This window comes from Neopsephotus bourkii, unplaced genomic scaffold (genome assembly GCF_033783945.1).
Source record: "Neopsephotus bourkii isolate Nb327-2 ecotype Australia unplaced genomic scaffold, CSIRO-AGI_Nbou_v1 NB_678, whole genome shotgun sequence".
NCBI classification, from domain to species: domain Eukaryota; kingdom Metazoa; phylum Chordata; class Aves; order Psittaciformes; family Psittacidae; genus Neopsephotus; species Neopsephotus bourkii.
The window spans coordinates 429,391-456,607 of NW_026901177.1; the positions used below are offsets into that span (position 1 = coordinate 429,391).

Genomic DNA, 27,217 nt, shown 5'->3' on the forward strand with positions numbered 1-27,217 from the left:
TTACCATGGCCTCAGCTGTTTGATTCAGGATCTAATAAGTGGCTGGTGATTTGTCAGGCTGTCGCTCTATAGAGAAATCAAATTTTTTTGCCCGTTGGCCATCATTTTAATAGTGAATCATGGTGTTGGTACAGCCCTGCTTTCTGGTGAGACCCTGGCTTGTGCCTGAAATGTAAATCATCATCCTCTCTACCTCTAAAACATGTGTAATAGCAGGGGTTTTATCTTTCAGAGGGTGAGTTTGTATTTGTGATAAAAGTGCTGGCTCAACTTCACAAATATTAACAGCACTGGAAATTGTTACCAGAACAGTGATGGACTAAGTTGGTCCAGCATCTTTGAGCCATTCCTCAAGTGACATGTGCAGGTCTTTCATTTCTCTCTGTCTCCAAGAGCTCCCTGTAGTCCAGGTTCCTTTTTACCCCCTCTTAACTTGGGTCTAAAACTGTGGATTGTCAGCACTTTTGCAGTATTTCTGACTTGGTTGTATCCCTGTGGCTCTTCTATTTTGGAATTTGTAATTGCAATTCACACTATGGACCGCAGCCTTTTTTAATGCAGACACCACTGAATCTTGGCACTGTAAAGAAATAATCCCATGACTGGTAAAATGGTGGAGTTTACTATCCCATGGCTGCGTCCCACAGCCCTAACATTTCCACCAAAATAACATAAATTTTCCTCCTTTTGTTCACTGTAATTCACATCATAGGATGGCACCCTCAACTTGGACTGAATCCTATGAAACCCACCCATTGTATAAACTGGCTAGGGAACAGCAGCAAAACATAATTATTCAGTTTCTGCTGCATGTTTTCCCCTTTCAGATTTCGTACACATTACTAATTTTCAGTGTAAGAAAATTTTCTGTAAGAACTAAATTTCTGTAAGAACTTTAGTTAGAATCATAGAATAGTTAGGGTTGGAAAGGACCTTAAGATCATCAAGGTCCAAACCCCTGCCATGGGCAGGGACACCTCACACTAAACCATATCACACAAGGGCTCATCCAGCCTGGCCTTGAACACTGCCAGGGATGGAGCATTCACAACCTCCCTGGGCAACCTATTCCAGTGCCTCACCACCCTAATAGGAAAGAATTTCCTCCTTATATCCAATCTAAACTTCCCCTGTTTAAGTTTTAACCTGTTACCCTTGTCCTACCTCTACAGTCCCTAATGAAGAGTCCATCCCCAGCATCCTTATAGCCCCACTTCAGATACTGGAAGGCTGCTATGAGGTCTCCAAGCAGCCTTCTCCAGGCTGAACAGCCCCAGCTTTCTTGGCCTATCTTCATACAGGAGGTGCTCCAGTCCCCCGATCATTCTCGTGGCCCTCCTCTGGACTTGTTCCAACAGATCCATGTCCTTTTTATGTTGAGGACATCAGAACTAAACGCAATATTCCAAGTGAGGTTTCACAAGAGCAGAGCAAAGGGACAGGATCACCTCCTTCAACCTGCTGGTCACATTCCTTTTGATGCAGCCCAGGATATGGTTGGCTTTCTGGGCTGCAAGCGCACACTGCCAGTTCTGTAAGAAGTAATTTTCTGTAAGAACTAATTTTTGTCTCCTGAACTGGATTGCAATTTACCAACAGGTTCAAAAGTTATTGAAGGTATAGTGGAAAACTGGAAAGCAGACTAAGCCAGCAAAACCAAATAATAATAAGAATCTTAAAATAGGAAAGGTACATGTGTCTGCAGTTACTGCTGCTGAATAACTATGTTGGTATAGGAACATAGTTTCTTAAGATAACTAAGAATTAATATAGTTCTTAGCTGTCCTTGATGTTCTTGAACAGCCTTGCTGCAGGAGTAGTAAGAGTGAACCATCTACACAACTTTTTGGTGGAGTTTATTTCATTTATGAATGGGATTATACAGTGTCTGCCTTCAGAAAAAAAAAACCAACAAAAAAACAAAACACAACAACCCCCAAAAACCACATTAAGTATCTGGAAATACGACGACTTTTCTAGTCCCATGTGCTCACCTGCAATCTGTAACCTCCAAGAGCAAAATAAAGCATCCCAGGTCTTTCAGACCCTTCCAAAGATTATATCTGCTTGTCAGTCTTCTTCCCATATGCTTATATTTCCTGATGATTTGATCTCTCCTGGTTGAGGGAATCCTTTTAACATTAGTCAAGGTCCTTATAGTTTGAACTTTACTGCACAGATGGGCAGTAAAAACAGGATCTCAGGAAAAAAATATGTTTTCTGCTTTAATTCCAAAATGTTGGCAGGTGGGTGGCTCTGAAGTCATCCTCACCACTTGTTTTCAGGAGACTTGCTGTTAAACTAACTCAACAGATTTACACAAGAAACCTCTCAGTAGAGTTGGTCAAACATCCAAAAATGAGGGCAACAGCAGAGATACAGGCTGACTTGTAGGTCAGCCAGCTGATTATAGGATTTTCCCATTACAGAAGTAGATAAAACCTTTTGCAATGGCAGGACTGATGCACTAATTGTGCTGTAAGATCTGATGAGCCCACAGGGGTATTTTGCAGCTCCAGCTTTGTGTATGCATGTCACGTTCTTTGACGTGTGAAAAGGTGAACCCAGGGAAAATCCTATGGATTCCAGAGAAATCTGGAATTAGAGCTGAATCTGTTCTGCAGGAATAGAGCAGAGCTTTCAGACAGCTGCACTCTATTTTATTTCTTCATTTTTAGATGCGTAGTAAATTTTCCATTTTCAGAAGTATCTTGCATTGAGCTTCAGGTAGGCTTCCAAAGGAGGAGGCGAAAAGAGGGAATGGAGGCATACAAGTCTCTGTCATGCTCTGCCCTTTCTCACTATCTTGCCTGCCTCACTTTTCTCAGATCTCAGCTGGGTCTGTAGCTGGGAGGGTTGATGGAGCTCTCCTGTAGCTCAGCAGCCAGTTGCCCTATGGCAGTCACGCATCTGTGCAAGGCTCAGCTGTGTCCCTGGCACCCAGGGCCAGCTGCTCCCTGCAGACGTGCCCTGGCCCACTGACGTCTATCAGTGCCTGCCTCCCCACAGGCACAACTGAGCAACATGGCCATGATAGCAGCTAAGTCCTGACCACCCAGGGCTAATTAATTCACCCTTCCTGTACATGTGCAGCTGGACAGGATCCTGTGGGCTCAGTAACACCAGGGTTCTGGGGATGCTGTCCATGCAGGGGGGCAACAAAATCTCTGGCCACAACGCCCCTGAAAAGCCCACTGACTCCTTTGTGTGCAGCAGCCCCATTTGTCAGGCAAGGGCTTTCAGAGAGGGTGGGAGGAGGGTCTCTGGGGACTTTGCAGGGTTCCACTTGGGGACAACTTGCAGGGCATCTGGGCCCCAGGGGCCAAGGGGGATCACAAGAGGCTGCGGGTGGGTTTTTCTCGACTCCAGACAGGCTGGTGAAGAGAGTGTTGCAGAGCAGCTGCTGCTGTTACTGCTCTCCTGCCAGCTCCACTCCTCCCAGTGCCATTCCTACCTCCAGGATTTTTCCCTGACTCACAGCATCACCATCCAAAAGTCTCCCTGGAGGAAGGTATCTGCCTGCTGGTTTGTCTCTTTATCCTTCGCCTCATCCGCGGGAGACGGGAGGGAAAAAAGCCATAAGCAATCAACTCGCCTGCTCCTTTTTCCTCTTTTATTTCCCCCCCTCCTGTTCCCTTCCTGTTGCCAAAGGGGGTAAAATCCCCTTCTGGAGGGAGGTTTTCCAGGTCCATGTGTGGACGGCAGGAAATTGGTAGAGGTGAGCAGTCGGCAGAAGATGTGAGAGCTGAAAGGGCTGTGCCGTGGGAGTGGTCCTCGCTTTGTGTGCAGGCGAGGCAGTGAGTGTGCAGCCTCCCACTCTGGGTGCATCTTTTTTTGGATGCTGTGCGGTTCCCTGTGTGAAATGCTTTTTTGGTTGAAAGAGGAAGAGATGTCACATCAGGAGCTCACCCAGCGACTGACTACGGTTATCACCCATGTGGGTAAGACATCTTTTTTTTTAATTCTCACTACATTTGCATAGATTTGGGGGCCCTGTTTCCCCAGGAGGTGCTGATATTCTGTGCAAGCAGGAAGCCTTTGTGTGACAATATCACACCTGTGCATGAAATAGGAGCCATCAGCAGATTGTAAACCTATGGCTTTGAGCAATAGGTACCCTTTTATTGATGGTTTTGTTTGTTTTTCAAGCATGCAGTTTTTTAAAAAGCAGAAATGAATAGTAAAGAGACTCCTACCTGTGAACTGATCTGTGTAAAATAGCTAAGCCCAGTCCTTGCAGAAAGGTGATAGAGAAAAGGGAGTGATGGAACAAGGACAGAGCAACAGCAGTGCTGATGTGCTTTGCATTTCCTTGTGATACTGGAATAGCAGCCCATTCTCAGTCTTTCATTGCCACTGATGTTTCAAGGGTTCTGGAAGGTGCTAGGATGCTAGGACAGGATCTGAAAAGCTCTTTTCCATGTCAGGTTTGATTTTACTGTTTGCAAATCTTCAAATGCTAGTGAACACAGGTAAGGCCCTATACTATGCACTGGCATTCTTACAAGTCTGTGCTGGCTACCCACTTGCTAGCACTGGGGACCAAACTACATGGAACCAAATAACCTGAAACTAACAAGACAGTGGGAGATGCTGGTGATGAAAATATCAACTGATAAGAAAATTTGGGACCCTTTTTTTGTTACATATAGTTGAGTGAAAGCAGATTGTGGCTGAGTTCCATCATGTAAAGACAACATTTTTAGTTGAATTGCATGAGATCAAATTTTAGCTGTCAGTGTTTGTAATAGATCGTGTGCTGTGAATGCCAGGGATGTTTTACAGGTTCACGGAATGCCTTTGCCATTTACTTTGTTCAATCTGTATATAAAACATGGTGTGACCAAAATGTGGCTTTTGGAGAATATACAATCAAGATTTTAGACCGCAGTTCTTCTTGGGTTTGATATTAGTTGTAGCAGTTGAGCTAGGTTGAAGAAAGCAAATGCATTTGGTAGCTTGCCTAAAGAAAGAGCACAAAAGCAGATTTAAACTGAATAAAATACTTAAGATCAGGTCCCTTCTCCAAGGATCAATCTTGGTGCTCCTGGTAACCTCAGCTGGGGTTTGGTATGGGAGAGAGAGTGTGATTGCCAGAAGAGCTTGCAGCATCAGCCTGTTTGACCCAGTGATGCCAACATGAGTTGCTTTGCAATTGTACAAACTCAGATTGACACAAAGTCACATGAAATCACATTTTTATTATGAAGATTTGGGTTTTAATATGAGCCACATTCAGATTGACATAATGTCGCTTGAGTTCACATTATTTTTATGACAATTTGGGATTCAGTATGAGGCACATTTAATTTTTTTTAGGAAGAGTATTTCAGTGGAGCCGAAGAGATTTGTGCATCTCGTGGTTTTCCTGTTAGACTCAATACAGGTCATCCATGTTGAGGACCCTCCTTGATATCAGGAGGAATTTGTTAATGGAACATAGCAATATGTTAGCATTTAGCAATGTAGGAAATCATTCTGGACACTAGAAAGATGTTCATGAACCTTTCCCTTGTTCCTTGAAAAATACAGAGGTTTCTGGGTCATGTGGCTGAGGCTAGGCAATCCAACTGGTTTCCTGGAGGTCAACCAGCAGGTCAGTCCTACAGAGAGGAATGAAGCTCTCAGATCTTGTTTTGGTTTGGGTTTTTTTGTTGTTGTTGTGTTTTGGGTTTTTTTTTATTTTGTTTGTTTGTTTGGGGTTTGCTTTTTTTTTTTTTTTTTTTTTACTGTTTTTGGTTTGGTTTTGTTTTTTTTCCATTTCACACTGAGGCAAGAGCCTTGTCCATCAGCTTCCATCAGAGAAGGGTAATCCCACCATTTTCCCAGCCATTCAAGACCTAGAAATCAGAATCTACTTGTGGAGTCTGCCTGCCTTTTTGTAGGTGGTGCTAATTTTTTATCAAATCATGTAACTGGAAAAAGCATCTTTACAGAAATGGAAGCAAGTAATGTTAAAAAGAATTGTTACTGGCTGAAGGAAGAACCCACTGATGTTACACCATGTTTATGAAACACTTTGTAACATGAGTTGCCTTAGCTGAGTCAGCAGTTACCTTATCGAAACAGTAATTCCTGTGTGGCTGCAGGGGTCTCTTCAAAGTTCAATGGGAATCTTTACAGCTCCAAGAAGAAAAAGGGATCTTCTCCTTAGCAAACTGACGGGATGCCTCACCATGAGCATACTTTATACTGTTTAGTATTTTTACAGCATCTATCATGCTAGTATTACTGCTTGGAGTGATGGCATTCAAGATGTCTAGAATGTAGCCAGCTCTTGGCTGGGAGCACAGCTCTTGCCTCACCCAGTAGTAGAAGGGAATAAACTTATTCACAAGAATTGCAAGAGGCCAAACGGAACTTTATAGGAGCATTAAAAAGAAATACTTTTATATTTACAGCAAAACCTTTATGGGATCATTTTGATCTGTGTGAAGTAGATTACACACCAGTTTATTTTTTAATGTGTCAATAAGAGTGTCACAAACATAGTTAACCGCCTGGAGCTCAATTTACCTGTCCTGGGCAGAAGCTTTGATCCCTCATTAGCTGGCTCATGTTGTATTAGGCAGTTCATGTACTCGTTTAGAAAAAGCCTCTTAGCCTGCTACAGACTTCACGTATAGCTACCTGCTTCACACGGGTTAAAATCAAAGAACTGAAGTTATTTACCTACCACCACAGCATCTATCTTAACTTGGTACTTTTCTAGTACCACACACCCTGACACGAAGCACATCTTCGCACAGTGTTAAAAAATAGAGAACCAAATTGGATCTTTTAAATAGCCCTCTGCTCCCTCAGCATCTCTGAGATTATTCCTGATTGCCTTGGTCTGAGTGAAGTAATGGAGCCACTGCAGGTGTCTAAGGCAGGAGTAATTTGTGAATGCTAGCAGGCTTTCTGCTTGCTATGAAAGATTTAGCACAAAATGTTGCTGTCTTGTTACTAAAACTTCATCAAATTTTTTTTTTAACTTAACCTACTTTCATTAGACTTGATAGTTGGGAACTGTTAGGAAACACTCATTTCATTTGAAAAAAGCTTGTCCTTTGGGTAGGTGGGCAAGAGGCATTCTTCTGTGATGGGGAAGGAAGAAGCTTTGGCGAGTGGCGTGTCTCGTGCTGGTAGCAGAATTGTTTGCATATGGGTATGGTAGAGCTCTTCCAGCTTGTGAAGCCCACCAGAATATGCTTTTGTGCACTTGCTCCCCACCCACACTCGGCAGTTGGTTCCCTGAAGTCTGATGCCAGGTTTGCTATGTGTGGGCAATGTCCTGGGCACAGTTACACACAAAAGCACCTCCACACAGTGCCCCATTTTCCTCAGATTTTTATTCTGAAAATGATTTTTTAAGAAGATGGAGCTTCCACAACTGACAGCTGTCTCAAAAGGAAATAGCAGAGCTTGGCTCTTCTTTGTTACCAGTGAAGAATTCCGCAGTGCATTAGAAGCAGGGTTTTGTTAGAGGCTCCCTTAGCTTCCAACTAAGTTGTAAGAGCTCCTCACATCTTCAAATGACAACTGGATCCAGATGAGCTGTCTGTCAGCATCCCTGGTAGGGGAGGCACTGATGTGAAATGGCAGAAAGCAGTACATTGCACAATTGATATATACAAGGAAAAGACCCATATGTTCATATTAGCTTTCATCTGATTTACACTCTTATTTACCCAACAAGAATTTGCCCTTTGTGGGGGGAGAGGGGGTTGGGAGGAGGAGAGGAATTTAGGCAACTTGATTGAAATCAAAAGGGAAATCAGTAACAGAACTTAGTTTAGGTTGGGCATTTCAGGGCTTACACAATCTCTTAAAATTCTTATCTGTTAACCATGGTGGGTCAATTCCTACCAGTCTTGGCTTAACCACCAGCTCTGAGGAGCAGAATAAAATACCTGTGTATGTGAAGAGAAGCTGTGCTACAAATTGGAACAGGAAATGGAGAATGATACTGCATCCACTGAACTGTGTGAGAGGAATTTAGGTCAGCAGAATGTAATAACCCAAGCTGGCGCTTGTCCGAGGCCAATGGCTTAGCACCACAAGACCCAGAATCTGTTTTATGCTGCAAAGCCTCGAATAATCTAATATGTCACAGCTGGATAGATAGTTGCAAGGTTTCTGATCTGTGCCTGCCTACAACAAGAATACACAAAAAAGATTTTTTTTAAGAAATTAGCTTCCAAGGTACCATATCAAATAGGTCTTCTGCTACAGTTATGCAAAGGCTTAAATCAAGGCAATGTAAATTCCACTGCCTGCAACAGAAAATTCTTCCCTTTGTTTTAGAGCATTCATGCATTTGAGGAACTTTTCGAACCACTGATTCCATGGCTCTGTCCTTCTTACAGTTTTCTGGTGAGCAGCAGGAGGTGATTGGTCTTTTCCACTGATCACAGCACAACAGGTTTCCTTACCCAAACGTAATATGCCAGTGTGGAATGTGCATCTATCATTGTATTCCCAATGAAACAGAACAATAGAAAACTGCAGAAATATATTTGCTAAATTTGCTTGGGATCTCATGCTAAAAAAAACTGGTAGCATAGAGTTCCTTTGACCATTTACCTACATCTATTTAAAAATTGATCTTCTGTGACCATATTATCTGCATCCTTTTTTATGTACCCCAATAAAGCCTTTGAACTGTTGGCCAATTTTTACCTGATTTGGTGAAGTGATGAAGGTCACAAGATATAAAGTTCATGCAAATTATGAAAATAGTGACTGAAGAGAAGAGAAAGTTATAATTAGTGAAAAAAAAGGCTAATAAGCTCATTGTATTAGACCTCAGAGAATCCACATGTGACAGTGGCATGGGGGAAAGGAGAGGTAATAACAGTTTATCTTTTCTAGTTTCACAGCTTTAAAAAGCTACTTGGTTTCATCTTTGCTCCTACATTGTGGTTATTAATTTTACCCCATTCTACATGCCTTATTCTGTGCAGATGTTTCACTGGGAGCTGTTTAGTAAGGAACTATTTAAGTGTTTTGCTAATGCTGCAAAGTTTATGTCTATAAAAAGTGGAAATCAAGCTTTCACAGAAATCCATGACAAATGTGCAGATGTGCCTAGTGCACTCTCCAAAATGTAGAATATTACAAATTTAAAGCCCACATTCTAACCTTGGTTGTTGAGGCATGATCAGAATTGAAGTCCATAAGAAATTGTAATGAGGTGGGAATCCAGAACACTAATTTGGCAAAATATTTATGTGATAGTTTGGCCTGATATTTAGGGAGACAGGTGACTGAAAAGCTTCCCAGAATCAGTAGAAACAGTAGAATGCACTAAGGCTGCTTCTGCTTCAGGAAATATAAGCTCAGAGAGGTTTCTATTCTACATTCAGTCTTTTACTTTAGCTGAATACTTTTTCATATGGGATGTGACTCTGACTCTGTCTTTAACAGAATTCAAGAGAAAATTACAAAAATCCTGCAATATGCAGGTATGTTGCCATTAATAATTTCTCTTAAAGCAGCATGCAGAGCCATGCAGAGTTGCACAGAACTGAAAGGCTGCTTACAGCCTTAGCTGTTTTCTCATTTATTGATATCCTCCCCAGAACTGGCTGTTAAACCTTGAGCTTTCATTCTCAAGCCAGTAAGATACCAGTATGTTGGGAAGAAAAGGGAATAGGAGTAGCTACCATCCACCATCTGCTTGCTACAGGGTTTTCACACTTCCTACTTACGCATTTTGTGATGGCAACTGTTGGAGACAGGGTACGAGGCTGGATGGAGCTGAGGTGTGATCCAATCTGTCAATTGGTAGGTCACCATCTGTTTCAAAAGCCTCCACATTGCTGCTGTTAAATCTAATGTCTTTCTCTGTTCCTTATTTTTTAGCCTACCTCAGTAATGGCTTGTAGGTGTTTGTTTCCTGAAGGGGATGAATGGAAGAGTGTTTAACATGCAAGGAAATTATTAAAGCAAAGTCAGGAGGCAGGATCCAAGTTTTGCTATTCGTACTGGTGGTGCCCATGGTCCCTTCCACACCTATGCGCGCCAGGCACTGGGTCCTGTGCATCCTTAGAAAGCTCTGCTGGGCTCTGTAGTTTGTCTGTTGGTGCCTGGAAAGTAGCTGTGACTCAAACAAATTATTCTAAGATGCATATTTCAGTTGCAATCAAGTCTATATATGTGCTTCTTGGGTCAGCTCTTCTCATGACTTTCCTGAACTGCCTCTGCCTCAGGACTATTTCAGACAGTGTTAGTCCTCTATGGCAGTTTTACTACAGAAGAAAGCAGGAACTACTGGCTTCCAGAGTAGGCTTTTACGGAATACTCTGTGGTGGTTTTCTGGATTTTGTTTGGTTTGTTTGCCTTTTTTTTTTTTTTTTTTTTTAGTGTGGGAAGGTTGGTTATTAAGTAATAATTCAGAAAGGAAGAATGAGGTAGCCTAGGTCACAAACAAGGGAAAAGTGATTTTTTGCAACATCATTCAATGAGCTACTCATTGAGCTCATCAACTCATTAACATTGAAGGGCTGTGGCACTTCCCCCTTTCCTCTTAAACACCCCAGAAGAAGCCCAGTGTTACTTGAAAGGAGTAGGCTGGGGGACTCTCCAGGGGAAAGCAGTATAGGAGGTTTCCTCCTGTGTGAGGTCTCTGGGTCAGGCACAATGAAAGCTGCTTGTGCTGACAGAAGTCATCGCTTGCTAACAGGGTAGGTAGTTGTGACCGTTCTGCACTGCTAAGTTCCAAGATTAAAAAGGAAATAGGGCCAAAAGGAAGTAGAGAGAACTCCCTGTCTGTTCCCATCTCTGTAGCAGAGGGGAGGTCAGATGGCCTCATTGGAAATTAAATTGAGCTGACGTCTATCACAATTCTGGGCAGCTCGCTAAATACAAGGGCAACTTGCCTCATCTTTTATTTCATTCATTTTCTCACCTTCCATATGGGACCTTAATCCAAGACATCCCCTGAAAGGACATCTCTCTGGGACAAACAGGTTCAGCACTTGGGAACCTACTTGCAGCACAAGACTGTCTCAATGTATAGAGTATAAGCTAAGCAATTTCATTGCTGTTACTCCTTTCTCCCTTTTTCGACACTGTTTCAGGCTTCTTAGCTCCTGAGGAATGACTTGGCATTCAGTCTAGGATGAACCTCTCTGCATCAGGCTTCATGACTGTTAAGATCATTTTAACAGCAGAGTGTCTGGTACATGATACTAGCCCCATTTGTATATTTTCTACTGTTTTTCAGTGCTGGGCTTGTGTTCAAGCATTAGGGAGAAGATAAACCATAAATGTTTTGTGTTGATGCTGATGCTGTTGCTCACTCACTGAGCCTCTTGTACCTCACTTCAGAGTTCAGCATCTGGATTTCCCCAGGTAGCCAGCGGGTCAGTGACTGAGAGAAATCTGAGTTCTCTACAAAGCTGCCTGCTCCTACTCACACAGGAAAATGCTGGAAAATGATGTGAGAGGGATAACATGGCATATGGATCATTATTAGTCATTCAGCTTTGGTGACTCACACTAACCAGTGCAGTACACGCAGCAGGTGTTGAAACTAAGGAGCAGTAGGGAGACAGGGTGAAGAAACAAGACAGCTTTCACATGCCTAGATGGAAAAACGTCACTTGTAAATACCTTAAGTGATCTGTAAATCATGGCAAGGAGGGAGGTACTGCTCTGAGACCAGAAACACTGTAAAGGAAAACTCATGTGTTTAGCAGAGGAAAAAGCACAGCAGGCTTCTCTTTGGCATAGGAACATATGTGTAGGGGACAGCTGATTTGAGATCAAGGTATCTTCAAGCTCCACTGTCATGTAAGCACAACAGAGATAACATCTGTGAATCAGAGACATAACTGCCTCTGAGGAGTCATAGGCTCATGAACTGGAAGGGAGCCACGTCCAGCACATGAACTCAGGCTGGTATAAGTCTGAAGCAACAGCATTTATTCAAGGGTGAAACACACTGTTTTGTATATGCCCCCTTGTCATTTGCAGCACAGCATTACAGGAGGCTTATGCCTTTTCAGCAGAGGCCTGCAAATAATTTGGCATTAATGAATAGTCCTTTATTCTGTTTTCTATTAGAATATTCCTTACAATGTAGTAGTGGATGAAACACTGAACTGAGTTAAACAATTCCAAATTGCAGTGTACCGTAGGACTTAGTTTACAAAGCTGCTGTGTTCTGTCTCCATCTTTTCCAGGCATTTGAGGGACCTGAGTTCTCTACAAAGCTGCCTGCTTCTGTTCACATAGGAAAATGCTGGAGAATGACATGAAAGGGATAACATGGCATATGGATCATTATTAGTCAGAGCAATATCCCAGACAAAATGGCCAAGGGAAAGACAGGCTACCAGGATCAAAAATCCATGCTATCATGAGATAGTTGTCTGTTTTGTTTCCCAGAACATGCACCCAATAGCTCAAAACCAGTGTTACACCTTCTGTGCATTTTGAGTGTTCTTCAAAATGCATTGTTCTGAAATCACTGCTGCCATGAAATCCGAGTCCTGAATCCTTTAGGCAAGTCAAACTAAACAGGTGCAGCCAACACACTGATTGTCCATGCCACTCATTTCAATATCATTTCCCTGCCTGCCTCAAAGATGAATTGCTCCCATGGTTTGGCTCTGGTATAAAATACTACCATCTAGTGCCCTCTTGATCTGAGGACATGGGGTTGTATGGCACTTCAAAGCAGCCAATCCAGCTCTTCCTCATCTTTGCAGAGCTTCCCCGACTCCAGAGCTACATGAATGCAACAGAGATGAAGTTCTCCGAGAACTCCATTGCAGTAAGGGCAGGATTATTACAGTGAATGTAAAGCTGACCCTCTGGAAGCTAAAACAGAGGTTCAAAGGTCCTTTTCAGGTTATTAGCCCAGCTTTTGGTTTTAAAAGTCATTGATTCCTGACCTGAATTACTGAAGCATGAGAGGAAAGGTTAAATTGCTGCAGAAGCCAAAATCTTTTGAAACATTGCAAAGAGGTGATGGGAAATGATCCCCTATCAATATTACAACTGAGTGGCTCTGATCCAGAAAGGTCCAAAGACCTCTTTTTGTGTGAATAAATGGGGACCTGCTGATATTCAGCACTCTGCAGGACCAGGTATTTCCGTAGGCTTTGAATGTACTCAGCTGTAGCCCCTGCTGCAAACTGGTTTAAGAGGCAGCACAGTGCAGGCATTGCCCTGGGAGCTGAGGCTTATAACCTACTGTCTGAATTGCCCTGATTTCATTTGGGGATGTTGGGTCAGTTCCTAGAAGAGCTCAAGGGAAGCCAAGCTAGAAGATTTTGAGTCAGATGCCCCACATCTGTGAATGCAGGCTATAATATCTGTGCTTCCAGTTACCTCCATCTGCGTCTCACAGATCTTGGATGGAAATCAGCAGCTCTCATCCTGAGACTGTTTATGCACCCATCCATATCACCTAATATACGAGCACCCCAGTGGTACTGCATTTGGTTTTTCATAGTATCAATCCATATATTAACACCATATGTAACAGACTTCATATGAGAAAGGCTGAATCTGCCACTTCTGCAGTGCAGACTGTTGCCTAGGGCAACAAGATACGAGGGGCTGCAAGCCATTTAGCTGTTGCTTTCTCTGCATGACTGTGATCTGTATGATTTCCAATTTCCCTTGGGCAGTGGATTCTCTACAGCTGGCCCTGGATACAAGAGCAGCTATCTGCAGATCCAAGACATAAATACAAGCCGAACAATGCAACAGCATTTTGGTCTGCCTGGCAACAGCTGCTGACAGGACTCTTCTCCTTCAATACATGCCTTGAGCTCCAGAGACTTTAGAGGAGTTACTCCTAGTTAACAGTAGAGAACCACTTCAAGATACTGGGACATGGAGAGGTGAAGAAAATCTAAAGCCGGAGATGGTATCTTTCAGGGGAGTGATTGTTGACTTTAAATTCTGAGACCTTTAAGGTAGCTGCCATGTTTTAATTATACATAGGTAGAGAATTAGTCCACAGTTACTGGCATCTCCAGTTATAATTATTACAGTATTTATAGTTTAGTTAGGACTGGTTGGTGCAGTCAACCTTGATAGGCTTGACAGGCTGAAGAGGTGGACCAGTATGGACCTCATGAAGTTCAGCAAGGCCAATTTAAGGTCCTCCACCTGGATTGGGACAATTCCAAGCACAACTACAGGCTGGGTGGAGAATGGATTGAAAACAGCTCTAAGAAGAAGGACTCAGGGGTGCTAGTTGATGAAAAGCTCAATATGAGCCAGTAGTGTGCACTTGCAGCCCAGAAAGCCAACCAGTGTGCTGGGCTGCATCAAAAGAAGTGTGGCCAGGAGGTCATGGGAGGTGATGCTTCCCTTGTACTCTGCTCTCATGAGACCCCACCCTGAAGAACTGTGTTCACCTGTGGAGCCCCCAGCATAAGAAGGGTGTGGATCTGCTCAAGTGAGTCTGGAGCACCTCTCCTATGAAGACAGGCTGAGGGAGCTAGAGTGCTTCACCTGAAGAAGTGAAGACTCCAGGGAGACCTCAGAGCAGCCTTCTAGTACCTAAAGGGGGCCTACAACAAAGCTGAAGAGGGACTTTTTACATGGGCATGTAGGGATAGGACAAGGGGGATGGCTTTAAACTGAAAAGGGAAGATTTATGTTGGGCAGTAGGAAAAAAAATCACTGTGAGAGTGGTGAGGTGCTGTCACAGGGTGCCCAGAGAAGCTGTGCCTGCCTCATCCCTGGGAGTGTTCAAGGCCAGGTTGGATGGGGCTTTGGGCAACCTGGTGTAGTGGAAGGTATCCCTGTCTGTGGCAGAGGGATTGGAACTGTCTTTCATGGTCTCTTCCAATCCAAATTATTCTATGATTCTGTGAGATTCCAAGGATGTACAAGTCCTGAGATAGGTGCTGGGGGAAAGAACTGCAGCAAACACATTGCTCTAGTAACAATGATAAGTAGAAATTAGATTGTTTGGATGTGGGAAGTGTGGGTATGCTGTTAATTATACATGTAACAACCTTAACACTTCAAATGCTTTTTTAATTATTATTATTTTTTCCTGTTATGGAGTTAATATTCTGATAGAATTGCTGCAGCTAGAATTACTACCAGGAGAGTTTGTCTCTTGTTATCAATCAATAATCCTTCACATAACAAGGGATGACTATAAGTATTTCCTCCTTTTGAGTCTGAAGTTCACTGTTACCCATTACATTTTGGTCCAGAGATCTCTGAAGCCAAAGCTTAATTTCTGAAGTGATCAATACTGGTGTTTGCAGCATAAAAGCCAAACTGATGACATGCATAGGAGCCATACTATTGATCTTGCGATATTCAGAGAAAAGGTTATTTCAAACACAAATAGCTATGGCCTCAGTATGACCCTGAGCTGTAATCAGGTGCATAACTTATCAGAAAGCTCCCAGCAATTACATGCCAGCAGTTGGTGCAGGAAGCCTGCTGGGAAAATCTGATTAATCCTTGTTGTGGTGATCAGCTTTTTTTTTTATGAAAACAAAATTGCTAGTTTTTTTAAAAGACAGATTCAGAGCTACCCTCACCATTTCACATGTCTCATATTTGCACTGTTACCAATTTCTAGTATCTTTTTCCTTTTCACACTGAAGTCAGAAAAGGCTTCACAGAGACTGAAGCCACAGTTCAGTTGAGGTAGACTTTTTGGTCCTTTATATGTAGCTCATAAAAAACCTTCTTTCTGGCTTTGTTTCCAGCTAGGGGAGAATGTAGTTTCAGCAATGTGCAGTTGTCATTTTGGATCATGTTGAATTACACTGTGGCTATACAGCAGAGCCTTGTGCATAGTTGTATCTTGAATGGGAAAAGAAAGCTTGCAGCCAATGCACTTTGAAGAGCAGTATTGTTTGGACAGAAGCAAAGAGGAGTTTGTCAGTCATATTCTGTGCCCATTCTACCCCCAGTAATTTCAATAGCAGTTCTGTACAGGCCACGCTCCGCCTGTCCCACTTTTCCCTTCAGAGCTGGATTGCCATCACCCTTCAAGGCTTCCAGTCCAGCCAAAGGAAGGAGGAGAGATGAAACTCAGGCAGTCATTCCCTGCATCCTCATCTGTCCAGCAGGATGCCAGAGCATGGCTGCTTCCTGGTGAAGGGTTTGTGTGGATCTGTTGGTCTCAGGAAGGCAGCTGCTGTTGCTAGTGTAGTCTTATGCACCGCAGGGGAGAGGGCACATCAGTGCCATTTTGCACTCAAATTCTACTCTCAAAGTGTTTCAAGGATATGATCAAACCATTTAATCTTCCTTTCTCAGATGAGCTGAAAGGCAGGGTGTCACAGAAGTAGGCACAGGAGCCTCACTCCCTCAACCTCCTTCTCCAAGAGATCTTACGGCGCTGCAGGCGTTGCTGTTGACACAGAGGCTTGAGATGAGGTTGAGGTGGTCCCCATCGCTGCGTCTTGCAGAGGAGCCACTAGAGGGCACAGGAGGGTGTAACCATTTCTCTGCACAAACCCAAGAAGAGCAAGGCCACCTCCCCGTTCATACTGCAACAGCATCTAAGTGCAGATTACCCACACAGCACGAATTCGGAGAAAGGCATGGTCTCCAGAGATACACAGCCTGTGAGACAGGTGCTGAACCTTTGAAGATCGGGATATACAAGTTCTCTGTTTAAGCTTCTGACCTAATCTAGGATTTACTACAAAAAGACATGGCTTGACTACATGTGTGTAATTCTTGATCTCCTTAGGAGCTAAGATGTTGAAGTTTTAAATAAAAGCCATTTTCCTATTTAGGAGTAAGAACATCGCTTCATTTTAATCTCTAGGAAATACAAGAAAGAGGTAATCTTATGGCAGCTTCTCTTCCAGCAAATGTGAAACTCTGTTGTGATGTTGACAGGTTAGTTGAACCCTATAGAAGTTATTAACAGTCCCAAACTTCTGCCAGGAAATACAAGGATTAGGAATACACTTTACAGGAAAATAAGGCTGTCATTACTATGATCATTCATCACCCCCCCAGAGAGCAGTCCCACAATACTTGAGCAGAGATAGTGACAGATCCAAATGACATATCAGGTCAAAGTTAATCTAGCAAGTCTAAACCAGGTCAAGAAGAGCAAGCAGCTGGCAACAGCATTACCCACAGCATAAGAAAAAGAGGGACTGCGGGCTCTCTTAAATGGAGCAGCTGAAGCACTGATGGGGAGGGTGTGTTGGTGGGAGTCTCTGATGAGAGTGCTCTGTCATTCAGTTGAGGCTGATTAGTGCACCCAGGACTCTGAGTACACTCTGCTGCCAAATGCAAGTATCTCCTCAGTACAGCCCACATGCTCTAAAATACCTGCCATGTCCACTACCAGTGCTGATACTGGGATCAGTTACTGAACCTGGTTTTAAAACTCAGTTATTAGTAGTATGTTTTCATACAACTAATTAGCTCATTCCTTGCAGTTTCAGTTCAGCCTTCAATATTAGATCTTCTGCCTCTGAACGTGTACATAGTAGTAATTAGCTTGACACAACACTACAAAGCCTTAATAAGCAAGACACTTTTCAAATACAGTGTTGGAAAGAGGGGGATATCTACAAATGATAAAGTTGAGAAACATTCTGTGTGCCATGTTCAAGGCTGCAGCCAAGAAACGGATATTTTTTGGTATGTCCCCATTTATCTTCCAGCTTTACTTCAGTAATTGCAATTGATCTTAGACAAATTGAATACTTTGGGATTCAGGTCCCAGCTGAAGATTTTTCCTTATGCTTTATTGTTTGTATTGAGACTTTAAACTTGATTGGTGGGTTCTTACAATGCTTCTGACACAGTTAAAAATATTGCTGGGGTTTTTTTGCACAGTTGTTTGCTATTCTTGAAACAAATATATCTAAAACAAGAGACATGTAGAAAAATGCTGTGTAGAATTATGTTAATTTATGCTACAAGGGAGCAGCAAAGAGAGGGTTAAAGAGGGGCTGAAACTATTTTTCCCCACCTGAAAAGCAGGTAGCAATTAGGAGCAGGTGTTATCACTAATAGTGGCAGGCTGAACGGCCACAGGCCTGTTCCAAAGGACCTGTGAGAGAGATACTACTGAAAGAAGAATGTAGATTTTTAGGTGTAGAAGGAAATAGAGAAGGTTGTATTGTGCACAGGAGGTGGGGTTGGAAAGCTTTGGTAATTCAAAGGCTGACTTGAAGCTTGAGTGATGTGTGGGAAGCTGCAACGGTGTCTGGAAGAACTGAAGGTTGTTGGGAAGATGAGTGGGATTCTGGAAGGCTACATGTGAGACCTGGAGGATAGGTGGGTGACTGGAAATTCGTGTATTGTATGGAGAGACTTGGATCCTGATCTGAGTCCAATGTTACCAGTTCACATAGTTCAGAGACTTAAGAAGGAAAGAAATATTATTACATGTAAGAGATTCCATGGGTGTTTTAGAACCCAGGGAGGCAAGCAACAGTTATGGTTTATTTAGCAGCACATTAAACAATTAGATTCTCTTTCAGTTAGAGTGACTGTAGATAGTAGTTTTGTGCACTCAGTTGTTAACCTACAGCTCTTGGAGCCTTCAGGGCTACAAGAGGTGAAAGAAAAAGTAGATCCTTCAGATGTTATAGCATCTTAGGAGGAAGCAGCATTTGAGAAGGAACAGATGAGGCTATTTACTCTGAATGTCTTTATATTACTTAAGAATTAATTCCAGTGATATGCTGAATGGAGGCTGGCTCTAAATCTCCTTTGTGCTACAGCTGGTTTTCAGTGCTATCTAGAAGCATTGGTTAGGTGAACAGAGTGGTGCTTGAAGCCTGCCTGTGGTATTGCTCTCTGCTGGGGTGTGGAGTCAGATTGTACAAAAGTCCTCATGATAAGAGAGATCTCTGCCAGCTGCCTGCATTGGTGCAGCAGCAGGTGTGCTGGGAGCTGAAATCCTTCTTAAATAAATGCAGACTCCAGAAGATGTGTCACATGCTAAAATCTATTTCTTTTAGTGGTGCATATGTACTGATAATGTGTCGTTCAACCTTGTTCACTGCCCATATGCAGTATACCTCTGTCAGTATCTGGAGCTATGCTCCAAAGCTAACTGAAAAGGGTGCTCTGCTACTGAGATGTTCTTGGCAGATATTTCTAGTTTGCAGGTCCAGGAGAGGTCATGCTAATCTACATCAGTGTTGCTATAGATCTTAGAAACAAAGACTGATCGCCTCTTAACTCCAGGTGGTACCAATGCAATCACATGTCTTTAGTACCTCAGAGAATCAGAAGTCCAGTGTAGGCAGACTTATATTTGGGAGTAGTTATGGATACATGTAGTAGTTAAGGGTAGCATGCCTTTTGATCCATATAGGTCTGTCCACTTTAAGGTCATGTTAACAGTCTTTTTCTGTTAACTCTGTCATGGTTTCATTCTTGACAACATAATTGTCCTAGTTGTGAATCTACTGCTTTTAGCTGGTTTCAAACTATTTTGCTGTTGCTTCTTTAAGCAGAACAACTTTGTACTTAAAGATTGCCCTCAGTATAATCCAGTTCAAAGGGCTCTTGAGACAGTGGGAGGTGTCGTGCATTCATCACCAAAGTTTGGTGGCTTTTGTTGGGAAAAACTAGGTGCAATTATTCCTGCTCCTTCCTTCCCTCCCAAGCCTTATCTAAATTGTTTTTAGGTGGATATTAAAAAAAAAAACCAAAAATATTATTCTTAAACTGTATCCAGTTATTGGCAATTAAATGGAAAAATGTCTATTTCATAGAAGCAACAACATCTCTGTGGTGACAAAGAACTCAGCTGAGAATCACTGAAGAAGTACATACCCCTATTCAATGCTATGTTCCATGAAGTGGACTATGCCTATTGAAACGAAGGTCCATAAACGGATGTGGGATTTGGATACATTTTATTGAGTTAATTTGTGCTGGTCAGCAGGAAACGTTTATAGTGGAGTTTCCTGGCAGACTAAAGAGCAATTTCCTATCTCATCAGCTGCACTGCTCAGCTTTGAGGTCAGTGTCTTGGCCTTGCTGCACCCTGGTGCATAATGCCCTGCTCTGGGTGGGGAGAGATAAATGAGGTGTCCACTGATGCACATGCTAGCAGGTTATCCTGCTTTGGCATAGTTAGAGGAATCACCCTGTAGATTGTGTCTTTTTAGAACCTTTAATCCGTTACAGGTGATGGCTTAGAGACAAAGCTGAGGAGGATGAACTGGGAATGGCTCAGGGGTTCAAGGCTGTGGGTGGATGTGTGTAAGGAACAGCTGTACAGCCTCAGGTGCTGAGCAGGAAAAATTCCTATTGCCTCTGTGTAGGTGTATGCCAGTGTCCAGCTGCTCTGTGTGATTGTGCTTGTGTACACAGAAGAAAATGCTGCAGCCTCTCATTTGCAGGTGTCTGCCTGTGTGGGCAGGTTCTTCAGGACAGACCTCTGGTTTCTGGCAGTAGCCTTGTCCTAGGAAAAAGGAGCATGTACTTCACAGTTGCTCGGCCAGAGGGAGTCTTGACTCGTTTTTATCCTCAGTTCCCTAGGAGAGTGCAAGCCTTGCCTTAGGGGATGTGAATGTGTTTGATGCGTATCTGCCAGCTGAGAGCTCAATTGAAGCCTTGGTGTTTAGAAAACTCTAGATAGGACCTCCTTTTTCTTTGTGGACTGCTCAAAGTAACTCAGTGAACCTCAGTACACAGACATGCAAACAGGAAAAATTAACAATTTCTAAAGCCAAATATCCCATAGTAACTGATGTTGAGTGTTTGAAAGATGGCAATAAAATACTGGAAATGCCTTTACTGTACTTTGTAATGTGAGAAGCTGTTTCTTCCTATTTGGCATGTGTCCAGAAGACTTGAGTATGAGCAAGCCTTGTGATTCTAACAGATCCTATTTTTATCCCTGTTTCTTTTTGGTGTTCTCCTTTATCTGCTGTAAGTTATGAATTGCAGTAACAAAAAAAAAAAAAGAAAAATTGCTTCCATGAAGGAATGTACACAGTTGCCTCTCAAGGAAAGAAGCTGCCCTGGTGGTGTTTGCTGCATGGATCCAGCAGCTGTTCTGCACTGTGAGTGCTCCAGTGGTTGGTTGCAGGGAGAAAAAGGTAAAGGGGGAGAGAAAAACGAGCAGTGCAATGCACTCAGTGCTAGCAAGAGTCAGGGTTAGTGTCACATGGGAGGTGACTCAGTGTGTCAGTGGCAGAGTACAGAGAGGAGAAAAGCATGTTCTCTTCTGGATGCCCAGAGACTTTTCAGCATTCATAGTGCTGCTGAAAGGCAGTGGCACAAAGCCTGTCCCTGTGCATTCACCTCTCACAGTGCATGCTACATTGGTGGGAAGGTGATCATGGTGTTTAGAAGTGTGGAAGAATGGTGGCCTGGCATGCTGTTTTATGGATCACAACTTTCTCTGGGTTGCCGAATATCTCTCTCATCTGCTCCTTTTGCATTTATTTGTGTTTAATTTTATTCCCCTGTCTCTTTAAGCCAAGAGCTATCTTTTAGGTATGTCCTGCACAGGAAGGCTCTTAGCCTCACATCCTTAGGCATTTTCATTATCAGAACTGGAATAATTTTGCATCCAGGCCTAGGCCCTGCATCTAGCTGCTCTTTGCCCTTATGCCAGTTACAGATTGGTAACTTTGGGTATCTGTTTATCTTGCCAAGTAGATGCCTAGCAAGACAGAAATGCCTTCTGTTCTTGCTGGTGTGCCCTTGGCTGCAGAGGTCAAGAGAGCTAGATAAAATAAACACTGAAGGTGCAGCATCAAGTCCTGCCCAGTGCTTGACCTATGAAGATTCCACTCATCTCCTGATCTCCTGGGCAGATTCTCTAATCCAGCAGTGATGACACTGGCTTGTTCTGTTTTTTTAAATAATGATGGTAATCGTCCTTGATTAGCTGTGGATGTCTATACAGGTTTGAGATGGCAAAAAAAGTTCTTAGGCTAGGTTGTCCCCTGATCTTTTCTATACTCGCTTCTGCTTTTGGCAGCTCACATGGGAGTAAATGTATGCCAGCAGTGGCAGAGTTCTTGTTTCCCACTGTTGAAGATGACCAAAAATGCTTTGCGCGTCAGTTAGGAAATCACTTTAAGCAGATCAGTGTAATGAGATTCTGAAGCCATATGGCACTGGAATTAGTGCCTTCTAGTCCAGTAACTGCATGTAGTTACAACAGTGCTGTATGATAGAAGTAATTTCAAGATCAAAGATATTTATTTTTTTTCTCTGTTCCTTCACTGGGGCTTAAAACAATGCCTGAGATGTAGCCCTTTATTAAAAAAGGAGGGGGAGGGAGTCCTGGTCTGCTTTAGTTGGAAGAAAATAAATGGAGGTTAATAGAAAAGACCAGTTTCCATTTTCTAGCTGAACAATGGAATGGATGGTACCTGTAAGAGCACTCAGTGTGCTCTGACAGTAAACCTTAACTTCAAGCTGCTGAAATGCCTTATGGCTTATCAGATTCGTGATCTGCGTGGTGGGGAGGGAGAAAGAAGGTCATGGAGGTATATGCAAAAGGAATAGCATGTTTCAGCATAGCTATCAAAGAACAGTTCAAACATTAGATAAAACATCACAGAAAAATAGTAAAACCTGAAGCTGGTGTTTTGGGAATGAAATACAGAAATATTTTTTTTTTCTTAGCTGTTATGTGTATCATTCTTCATAGTGTCCTTGGATTTAGATTACTTATTTCTCAGTTGTGTAGAATAAGTGGGGGAGCTGCTGATCTTCAGGAATAAATAAGCTGTTTCCTGCTAATTTTACTGGGTTTTTGGGGGGTTCTGGGAGTTTTGTTTGTTTTTAAATCATTCATGGAAAAGGGAGGCAATTTTTGAGTCTCATCTACTAACCTTTCTTGAAACAGGCTCAGTTGAAAAAATGATGTCTGTTTCCCCACAGTTGCTTAATGACTGTGTGGGGTAAGTTGCAAACAGGGAGTGTTTTACAGTATTTTCTAGCTGCCTCATTTACACATGCAGCAGAAGCAGACTCCTTTCTCTGTCACATAATACTTTCCCAATCTCAATTCTTGACTCTTCACAAGAAATTATGTCCACTGGGCCCAGCATCATTGAGACCTAGTATGTTTGTTGCATGTTTCATGGTTAACAGTGGTACCACCCATTGAAGCACTGCTTTTTGGGGCAAAAGCATGTTATTTTGTGAAAAGAGATACGGGACTTAAACTGATTTAGACTGAATTGGCTTTAAATTTATGGCAATCCTCTGGCCATACAGTCATGACAGCAAGCACTTGTCAGCAAGTTCCAATTCCAAGGTGAACTGGTATTTCTAATGAAACTAGGAACTGGTGCAGTTCTTCAGGCTGTTTTGGTTGATGACATTTAAGGATATCTGTGTGGTTGTTGGTTGGGTTGGTGTTTTGTTTTTTTTTTGGGGGGGGTCATTTCTGATGACACTTTCTTTTATTAGTTTGCTTGCTTTTTCATTGACAGACCAACCCAGATGATGTTGCTAGGCAATGCTGGCAGTTCATGAGCAGAAAAAGTTCTCTTCCTTAGCTTTTCCAAACATTCTGTCGTGGTTGTCTGGAGCAGCCAGAACGCAGCCCTTCATTCTGTGTTATCTATGGAGAAGACCCAAAGAAGCATGGTTGCCATTTTCTGTACCTGCTCCCCCTGCTATATTCTTCTGCATGCAAAGAAAAATAAGTTGCTTTCAGTCAGATTGATACCTTCCATCTCAGAGAGAAAAATTGTGAAGAATCAGTTATCCATGCTGAGGATGTTTCATGTTACATGAAAACATTCCTGCAAGCCAGCCCTTGCAGCAGATACATCCAGTGCACCACAGAAGAGGTAATTTTTGTAGTAGGAAACTGTGCAGGTCTCTTAGTGCTCCCTTGTTAGAGGTCTCCAGTATGTGTTAGGAGAAGCCAGCCCAGCTGCTTGTGAAATGTAAATGAAATGACTCTTACAGAAGAATAAATAGATCCTTCTGTCCGTCCATCCTAGTCCTTCTAGCACAGTGCTTAATCCCTGAGGTAAACCTTATGTGCTTTATTGCTAGATGTTGTAGCACCTACAGTCAGCTTATTTTCTTTCTGGAGCTGGGTGATGTCAGTGGTACCCCACACATCAGAGATGTCTATTTAGCATTGTAATGGATTGGGGTTTCCTAGGCAAAGACTGAGATGACTTTAGATAGTTTCCTTGGGGTGTGCTGTTGGCTACCTGTGCTTCAGAAGCTCACACCTAGGGCAGTTTTCTTCTTGCATCCCACTTCCAGTCTTAAATTTCCCCCTTGGAACAGAGTCTCACGGATTCTCCCATTGCTAAGCTATGGGGGAACAGTGTATGCAAAGGAGGCTGGCAAAAAATTGGCAAAAAAAAAGAAGTGTATTGTTACAAATGCTGGATTCTCCCCCATTATATACCTACCTATATGCAAGGCTGAAATGCAGTTATGTTGTGTATGTCAAACATACGCATGAGCATAGTGTCAGAAAAGCTTGCTTTCCAAGGTATGTCATATTTGCTTGTGTAAGGAAGGACACCTTAAGACCCTGTAATGACAGAAAAGAGGATGGAAACAAGGCTTTAAGATAAAACTGCTGGGTTATATTTCTGATTTTCTGATCTCACGATGGCAGTTCGCTACAAATAAATTCTGCCTCCTGTGCCACTGCTCTATGTAAAATATTGCAGTCGCCTGGGAATTTCTTTATGGGAGCTCTAATAAATATTTTATAAATGCTAATGAATCAGGTCAACAGCTCAGTACATCACTGTCCTCACTTTGCAGGCAGGGTTTTGGCAAAGGCAAAGAGCAGGAGGGTGACCAGCTTCATGCCATGCAGCAAATTGGGAAGGGGGGAAGGGAGGGAGCACAGATCTGTCACTTTAACAGTGGAAATCCCTTTATAGCTTCCTTTCATCAAAAGAAGAGGTCCTGAACCTCACTACTCAAATCTGGTAGTTATTCTACTGCATGATCAGTTTGTGTATGCTGGGTTAGGAAAGTTAAACAGCTCACTGTGTGGTTGAGAAGCAGCAGAGTTGGCAGGGGAGAAGCTGCATAAGGTTTGAAGAAGCTGAAGTTTGTGGAATGGGAAAGAACTAGAAATGAGTTGACTTCTGTATGTTTTAGCTTACAAGCATTCATGCCTGTCTATCTAGTTATTCACCATTTAAATAATGGTATCATGTGAGACTCTTTTCTCCTGGGCATCTTTGTCCCTTCTAGTTCTTTCCCTGATTTGTATTAATTAGGCTTCTCCTCTTCCACTCCATATCTAGGGATAAGTGATGTGGGAGGGTCATGAAATGAACAATACTGGGTGCAACTATGTAAAGTGGAAACGGGTAGTAGTGATTGAGGCAGAGGAAGGCAAAGACTCTCCTGGCCTGTGTATAAGATCCCCGCAGGAACCTTGTTCTGTACTCAGGTCCCTGCAGTTGAGCTCTGTGTTGCAGCTCAGCCCCGATTCAGTAGGTTTTTATTGTATTCCTTTTACCATCACCAGTGTTGGCCTTGTGCCCGTTCATGCCTCTCCTGTGCAGTCCTCTCCCTGTTCCAGGGAAGGCTCCCTTTTTTTCCTCCCTGCACCGGGACTGGGTGCTCTCTGCACTCAGTTCCCCTAGTACTAGTTTCTTCACCAGGCTCTCTAACCAATGCTTTGTGTTATATTGGTTATTAAAGTGAAAAAAAATTGACCTAAACATCCAGCCCCTTCAAAAGAGATATCTGAATGTATGTTTCAGATTTCTCCTTTTGCTGTCAAACTGATGGATCTAAGTTCTTTTTTTAAACAGAATTTCGGCTGGGGATTGCACAGCTAACAGAGCATGTCTGCCAGCATTATTTCTCTTCTGTCCTCCATTTGCTACTCTGTTCATTTAGATTATCAGATCTTATGAGCAGGGACTGTGCACAGCAGCAGCGGGCTTTTCTGTACAGTTGCAGCCTCCCAGTGCCACTGCCAGGCATATGAGTAATTGGTTGAGCAGCTCTGCAGAGCAGTCTCCTTGCGCCATCCAAGCTGAAATGCAGCAGTAAAAAATCTATTCTCAGTGGTGAATCATAAAATCATAAGCACAAAAGGAACCAAAAATCATGAAGAAAAATGTTTTCTTAAGAAAAAAGTCTTCATGATCATATCTGGCATGCTTTTGAAGAGACAGCCTGTGATCTTGCAATGTGCTTCTGGGATCTTCTCTTCATTGTTGCTTATAAGATAGCTTTAAATTAATGATAAGGAAGCCATTCAGGGCATGGGCTGTGCTGAGGTTCACAGCTTTCATTCTGAATGAGAGAATAAAGTAAACTGATATTGGAAGGAAGGAGAAACAAACACAGTCAGTAAGCCTATAAAAGTCTTAGCCAATTGCAATGGTGAACATCCTGCTGGCGTGGGTGACCTTGAATGAACTAAGTGGGATAAAATCAGCAGCCTGGACTGACGGCTGAAGAATCAGGCTGAATTCCAGCAACCTGAAAGAGCAGATTCCTGTCAAGAATCTCCTAAGCTGTGGCAATGGCTTCTTGGTGTTGGAAATGTGGACAACAGGTGCCCAGGAATCTACCTTTCACTGCTGTCCGGATAACAGAAGGAGAAATGAAATCTTATCATGACTTTATAGGAGGATGCATTAGACTGGAGCGCATGGCAAAGAAAGGTATGTGCAGCATCTTTAAAAGAAATAGCACTTTCTCTTAGTGGTAGCTGTGTTGCATTCCTAGGAGATGTGCAAAAAAGGATTATTTTTCTAATGCTTTCTCTGAGGAGTCAGTGGTAAAGGCAACTAGCTGGATTTGAATATTTACTCAGGTATGAGTGCATCATTTGACTTGGCTGCATATTTCTGGGATACTTGCAGTGATTTGACCTAGAGGAGGTTTAAAATAAGTGCTAGACTTATTCTGAATGGATGTTTATTTCATTTGAGTGTTAGACACTGGGGTTTCTGTATATGCCCAGAGCAGGTATTTGTTGTGCATGTAAAATAGCTTTTGATGAACGTTTGTGTTAGGGCAGTAGGTTTAATGACCCCATTGACCCTCTCACCCTGTGCTCTTAAATTACTATGTAGAATGTTAATATCTTTCTCATTGTAAAGTTTCTGGTTTCACTGTACTCATAACAGAAACTTGGACTATCAAGCTTTTTGTGCCCCATGTGAGTCAGTCTTGGTATAGGGTAGTATTCCACTCTGAGCAGGTTGCTGCTGGTGTCCTGGTAATTTGTGCTAGCTGCATGTTAACTCTGAAGTGGAGTGATGGTAGCTGAGATCTAGGCTGTTGGCTGTTTGATTGCTGAATCATAGAACATTTT

The 27,217-nt window shown here is 42.7% G+C and overlaps 1 protein-coding gene across 8 annotated transcripts in view; it reads left to right on the forward strand.

Moving 5' to 3' along the window:
- Positions 1–3,327: 3,327 nt before the first annotated feature.
- MCF2L2 (MCF.2 cell line derived transforming sequence-like 2) overlaps positions 3,328–27,217 on the forward strand; it is a 183,440-nt gene continuing 159,550 nt past the window's right edge. For 2 of the 8 annotated variants that reach the window (XM_061353482.1, XM_061353488.1), the window contains exon 1: positions 26,286–26,561. In XM_061353482.1, coding sequence (XP_061209466.1) covers positions 26,420–26,561 — 142 coding nt within the window. In that variant the 5' untranslated portion in view covers positions 26,286–26,419. Of the gene's footprint in view, positions 3,942–26,281; positions 26,562–27,217 lie in introns of those variants that run through there. The other 6 variants (XM_061353481.1, XM_061353487.1, XM_061353486.1 and 3 more) reach the window with 6 other exon arrangements.